This window comes from Parasteatoda tepidariorum, chromosome X1, assembly GCF_043381705.1.
Source record: "Parasteatoda tepidariorum isolate YZ-2023 chromosome X1, CAS_Ptep_4.0, whole genome shotgun sequence".
NCBI lineage: Eukaryota > Metazoa > Arthropoda > Arachnida > Araneae > Theridiidae > Parasteatoda > Parasteatoda tepidariorum.
Genome location: NC_092214.1, coordinates 76,724,206 through 76,729,964, shown reverse-complemented (window position 1 = coordinate 76,729,964; position 5,759 = coordinate 76,724,206). Strand labels below are relative to the sequence as shown.

The following is a 5,759-nucleotide window of genomic DNA, read 5'->3' as shown; positions in this document are numbered from 1 at the left end:
ATCTGAAATCAATAACAGAATGAGGACAGATAACCTTTTAAGAGATTATTACTTATTTCCGAAAATTTGCACTTTTGGACTGCCTTCTATTACAATAATTTTAACCCTCAACGCACTACAGTCACACCAGCAAACAAACAACAAATGCCTTACTATAATCTATATTCATATACAATTTAGGAGAATTTTATGTCTACGTAAATAATTAGACTTTTAAATGGAATATTTCTCAAGATATAGTGAATTTACTGTCATAATAATGTCTGATACAGCACAGAATTTAAATATATCGTACATTATTAAGTATTCTATTTACAAACAGAAACAAAGTACTATGCTCTATTATACTATTCAGTATCACTTTTGAATATTTATTTAAGGCTTACTAATTATTGTTGCTTAATTTTACATAACTGTAAGAGAAGTTTAACTGTGCAATTGTAAAATTAAAATATTAATATTAGACTGTGCTTATAAAATATTACACACATTAAAAATATTAATCAGATCTAATCGTTATTAATAGGGAAGATTTTGTATAAATTTATGAACTCGAAACTGCTCCGAACTTACTAACATTCTCACACACAAAAAATATGAGAATTTGTTATTTTGACTGTTAATGAATAATATTTTGCCAAAAATTTAGCCAGTGTGGTTTTTATTCGAGTGAGAATTTTTTATATGATGTGAAAAAAATTACATGCAGTGTATTTCACCAATCAGATTCTCATTCTCCCTCAACGGAGATACGCGGTGCGTAAATCGCATGCAGTGAGAATGGATTTCACAGTGCCTTAGACGCGCGTAGTAATGTTATGAAACAAACAAGGACATTCGCACTGTATGCACAGAAGCAAATTCAGGGGTGCGAATGAGAACCTGATTGGTGAAATTTACCCACAAAAAACTTACCAATCATATTCCCTCTCGCATCTCCAAATTCGCATATTTGATTTTTTTTCACTTCATGCAGTGTGTTGTGTTCATTTTCGACGCTCCAGCAAATTTTATATTATATTTAAAAATTTCTGCAAAATCGGTAATGACAATACCTTTGCAATAAAGTGCATATTTGGCAGCTGTAGTTGTAGTTCATTTACGTCGCACAGGAGATGCGCAATGGGCTATTAGCGACGGTCTGGAAAACATCCTTGAGGATGATCCGAAGACATGCCATGACAATTTTGATCCTCTGCAGATGGGATGGCACCCCCGCTTCGATAGCCCGACGACCTACACGTGAAGTCGAGCACTTTACTTCAGAACAGTTTAACGAGGACCAATACCGCACACCCTCGGTCCCTACGCAGACTGATCCAAGTGATCACCCACCCGCACACTCACCGCAGCCAGTGATGCTTGACTTCGGTGATCTGCTGGGAACCGTGTCTTAACAATCAGTCCACTGCGGGATGCACATTTGGCGGTAAAGGGCCACTCTCGCGATGTATGATTTACCGTGTAAAGCTAAGCGCAGATGGCGCTGTGGGTCAAAATTTGCAGTTAGACTAGCAGGTTGCTATTTCCGACTTATTTTTACGCTTAAGCTTGAAAAAACGCCCCAGAAAATTTATTATACTCGTAGTGCTTTCAATATAACTCGTTTTTTCAATTTGACTTTCAACGAGACAAACAACAAATGAATTCGGAATACTCCCCAAGCTTGTTATGATGCAACCCAAAAAATAACAGACGGCTGTATTTTACAAAAATACAGCCAAATAAGGATAACACTCAAAACATGGCAAACCTTGTACTTTATTTATCCTGTGATATTAATTTTGTTTAATTTGGTTTAGGCTCGCCACCTGTTAGAATTTATATATTTCAGAATAGTCTAATGAATGGTAAAATTAAGAGTAAATTTAAACACAAATCACAATAATAACACGTCCTGGAATATTATGTCTGTTCACACATCGCCTCCTAAGGATAACATAAACGGGAGGGGGGGGGCTACACCAGAAGTTTTCTAGATTTTTTCCAGTTTTAGGAAGGCGATCGCAACGCTCGAATACATCATCTGCGGAGAAGACCAGTTCCATGTCTCGACCTTACCCCTTCCCTCTCCTCTTTTTCTCAGTTGTATAGGTATGTATTACGATATCTTCTCCTTTCTTAATATTTTTCGTATTTAATTGTCAAAAGTAAGTTTTAAAATTTCCATGACACATTCTTTTAGAACTATGTTCATTGTAGTTTTCAATTCCATATAGTTTCTTAGCTTAAAAGTTTTTAATCTATTTGATAATCAAGATGAAAACTGGCGTACTTCCTTCATATTTTCATGATGCTTTCTTTTAGAGATATGTTTAATTAGTTTTCAATTCCATATAGTTTACGAACTTAGAACATTTTAATCTATATGAAAATCAAGACATAATCTAACATACTTTCTTCTTCTATGACTCTCCACGCCACCTGTAGCCCATTTAGATAACCAATACGAAAAATCCTAGATTTAATCATTTACCTAAATAGTCGATAGGCTAAGCAGAAACAAACAACTGAAAGTGACCTACATATACGTCATCATCAACGCCTCTCACGCACATGTCAAGTTTATCTTCTTTATTTACTAACAAACACGTCAGTATAGAATATCAGCTGGCATACAGAGACATGCCTTCAGTAGATAAAGAAAGAGGAAATTTCTTCTTTTTCTTTCAAGACTCTAAGTGAGGAGCAAGGATGGTAAGAATTTTTTTTTTTTTCCCTTCGATTCTACATTATCGCCCTCTTGTATAAGAAGAATTCAACCTCCCTTTCAGCTGTTTTATAATTTGTTAAATTATAGCTTTAATTTTGCATCTATGTAAATAAGCTTATGAAGAATTAAATTACATTCCCTACAAATTTAACTAGTGTTATTCTGGTTGAATTCTCTGAAAACTGAATATTTCGTTCATTAGGTTTCAGTTCTTCAGTTTTATTTGCGAAAGATTTCACTCTCAAATTATTGACTAAAAATTTGAAAATTGAGGCCTGCATTATTCCTCAGAGTTGACGAATTAAGTTATAAATTGAGTTATAAATTAACGAATCTGGTTTTTTTCAAAAAAGTTCAACTCGTTGTTTTTTTTTCATCAAAAACTTTAATACTTTCTTTTTTCTTTTATATAAATATAAACAAAAAATACACATTGCATTGATAAAAATGCTTCGTATATATATATATAGCATTGTTATGAATGCAATGTTTATTTTTATGTGCAGTGCATATTTAATGTGTATATTTTAAGTATTAGACAATTGTTTCATGATATAGATAATTTTCCTACTTTTACTGTGTCCTATAAAATTTTGAAATTCTGAATTTTTAAATAAAAATTTAATCCTTGATATATGTTCCAAATAATCAAAACTTGATATTATGAACTGGAAACAAAATGCTTTATATATTGTCAATCAAATCTCCAAACTCTTAAACAAGCCTTTATTGTATTAAAATAAAAAGCAAAGGCAATGAATTTAATAGTAAAAGGAAGAAAAAAAAGTCCAAGTATATGCAGGGTTTAAATTTAGATCTCCAAATTAGTCATTTGGAAATTGAGGTATATAAGTTTGAAAATATAGATTGCTTCACCTATTTCGGAGCAGAATTCAACAATAACAATGACCTTACTACAGTAATACAATAAATGAATCATAAATGCTAAAAGATGCTTTCACAGTCCGAAAAAATATTAGATCCAACTTTTTGAAATTAAGAATTAAACTACTCTAATATAATCTATTTCGACTTATGCTTTTGAGACCTGGCATTGACTTTAAATGATGAGGAGGCAATTGCAATTTTTGAAAGAAAGGTACTATAAAGTATCTGTGGTGGAACTCAGACTCATGGAGAAGAACTAACTCAGAGCTGTATAAAATCTTAAGGCAGCCTGATGTTGTCTAGTACATAAATATACAAAGACTAAAATGAGACTAAAACGTTTAATCAGAATACAGAAAGACCGAAACTGCAAGAAAATATTTTTTCAAAACCTATGGGAGCAGGAGGAAGACCACGTCTTAGGTAGATCGACAGTGTTGAGAAAGACATCGAAAATCAAGAAACTGGAGGACAGTTCCCAAAAATAGAGGGGCAGTTGGAGGAAACTTTTAGAGAATGCCAGGGCAAAAGTGAAAAGTCGCATATTTGAAATTGTATTTCTCAGGAACTATTCAATCAATATCGTTCAAGTTTTATTTTTTCAATTCCCTTCAAAATTCTAGAGACATGGGGAAATACGCAGAGAGTAAAATTAACATTAAGGGCTCCAAACTTTGGACCACTCTACTGACTAAACTATTGGGACCATATTTCCCAGATTGCGACTACTTCCTATATTTTGGGGGTCAGAAATCGGAATTTGTCGAAAAATGGTATATTTATTTAGAGAAAATAAATTTTGTAACTTGAAGTATCGTCTGCACTGAATAATTAGCATATTTGACATCACCCTCTCGAGCCATTAATAACGCGAAGGTCCGATCATCAGATCAAAAGTTATTCAGGGTGTCCCTTTCTTTTTTTTGGCTCATTGTACAGTAATTTGAAGACATTACAAATAGAATATAACTTATTTATACAAGTATATCCTTTATCAATATCTGACGTTTCTATAACTCAATATTTTATACTTAAACGTTTATATTTTAAGAACATTTTACGCTACATACCTTTGCAATTTGTCTCACTTTACAGCAATAATTGCAAACAATCTACATTATTACAAATTCTTAATGTGCAGAATTAAATTTACATTCCCCATACAGTTGATTATTCCTGCACCTATGACACATTTTATTACTCTATTGCTATTTACAGAAAATACTCAGATTTGGTACTTTAGTTTTCCTGATATAGACTGCATGGAACAGCATCCCTAATTTTCTTTGATTAATTCACTGTAACTTCTTCCACTAATGTTAAACCCAAAGCAGTAACGAGAAAATTTTGAATCAGAAAAAAACTTATGTGGCATTTTTGGTAAAATTCAATATACCAGTTGTTTACACGTCATTGAATTCAGTTCTCTTCTTAAATTTGCAATATTCTGACAGCTTCCAGAGTTTCGCAGCATAGTCGGCAATACTCTCCCTATATTTTAAGTCGCATTTATGAAACTTGAAGCGACTAAGAATTTCTGGTTTCGATGAAAGATTTTCTAGAAGTTTGCTTAGAATGTCTAGAAACTCCACATAATCTAGTATGATAGAGGTACTAGTATGATAGAGGTCTAGTAGATAGATGAATGTACTAACGAATAAAGTGCCAGGCCACCACCAAATAGGAAATTATAGTAACTCCTTATGATTCGTCTAGCTTATTTTTCTAATCATGAATACTTCCAGCTTTCTGAATGAAGTCCGAAAGAAAGTAACCATTTGGAATACTTAAATATTTGCTTGTCACTACAATATTAGATTTTTTCCACAATTCATTTCCCAGTCTCACTCCTAGCACGACTACTATACTCAGGGATGTGATTCTTCCGCGGAATCGCGGATTTCCGCTTTTTTTTCCATTTTTACCGCTAATTTCCGCTGAAATTTTTTTTTGCACAAGTTAAAATATTTTATGATGAATTAAATTTTCCGCGAAGCGAAAGTATTGAAGTCCTCATTTCTCCCTCAAACATTGATTTTCGTATTTACCTGATTTAAAAGTTGAACGTTGCGATTCTTAATCAGGCGATTAAAATGTCGTACATTGCGATTCTTATTTACGAGATTTAAAAATCCAATATCGCGATTTGTAATTACGC

At 32.9% G+C, this 5,759-nt stretch overlaps 1 protein-coding gene across 3 annotated transcripts in view; it reads left to right on the top strand.

Annotated features, from left to right (window-relative positions):
* The first annotated feature begins 2,462 nt into the window (after positions 1 to 2,462).
* Positions 2,463 to 5,759, top strand: part of LOC107443174 (protein SEC13 homolog) — a 64,026-nt gene continuing 60,729 nt past the window's right edge. The window contains exon 1 of one of the 3 annotated variants that reach the window (XM_016056958.3): positions 2,463 to 2,697. Coding sequence is in view for 1 of the 3 variants with exons in the window: in XM_016056957.2 (XP_015912443.1) it covers positions 2,695 to 2,697 (3 nt within the window). In the remaining 2 variants the exon portion in view is untranslated. Of the gene's footprint in view, positions 2,698 to 2,770; positions 2,916 to 5,759 lie in introns of those variants that run through there. The other 2 variants (XM_016056957.2, XM_071187587.1) reach the window with 2 other exon arrangements.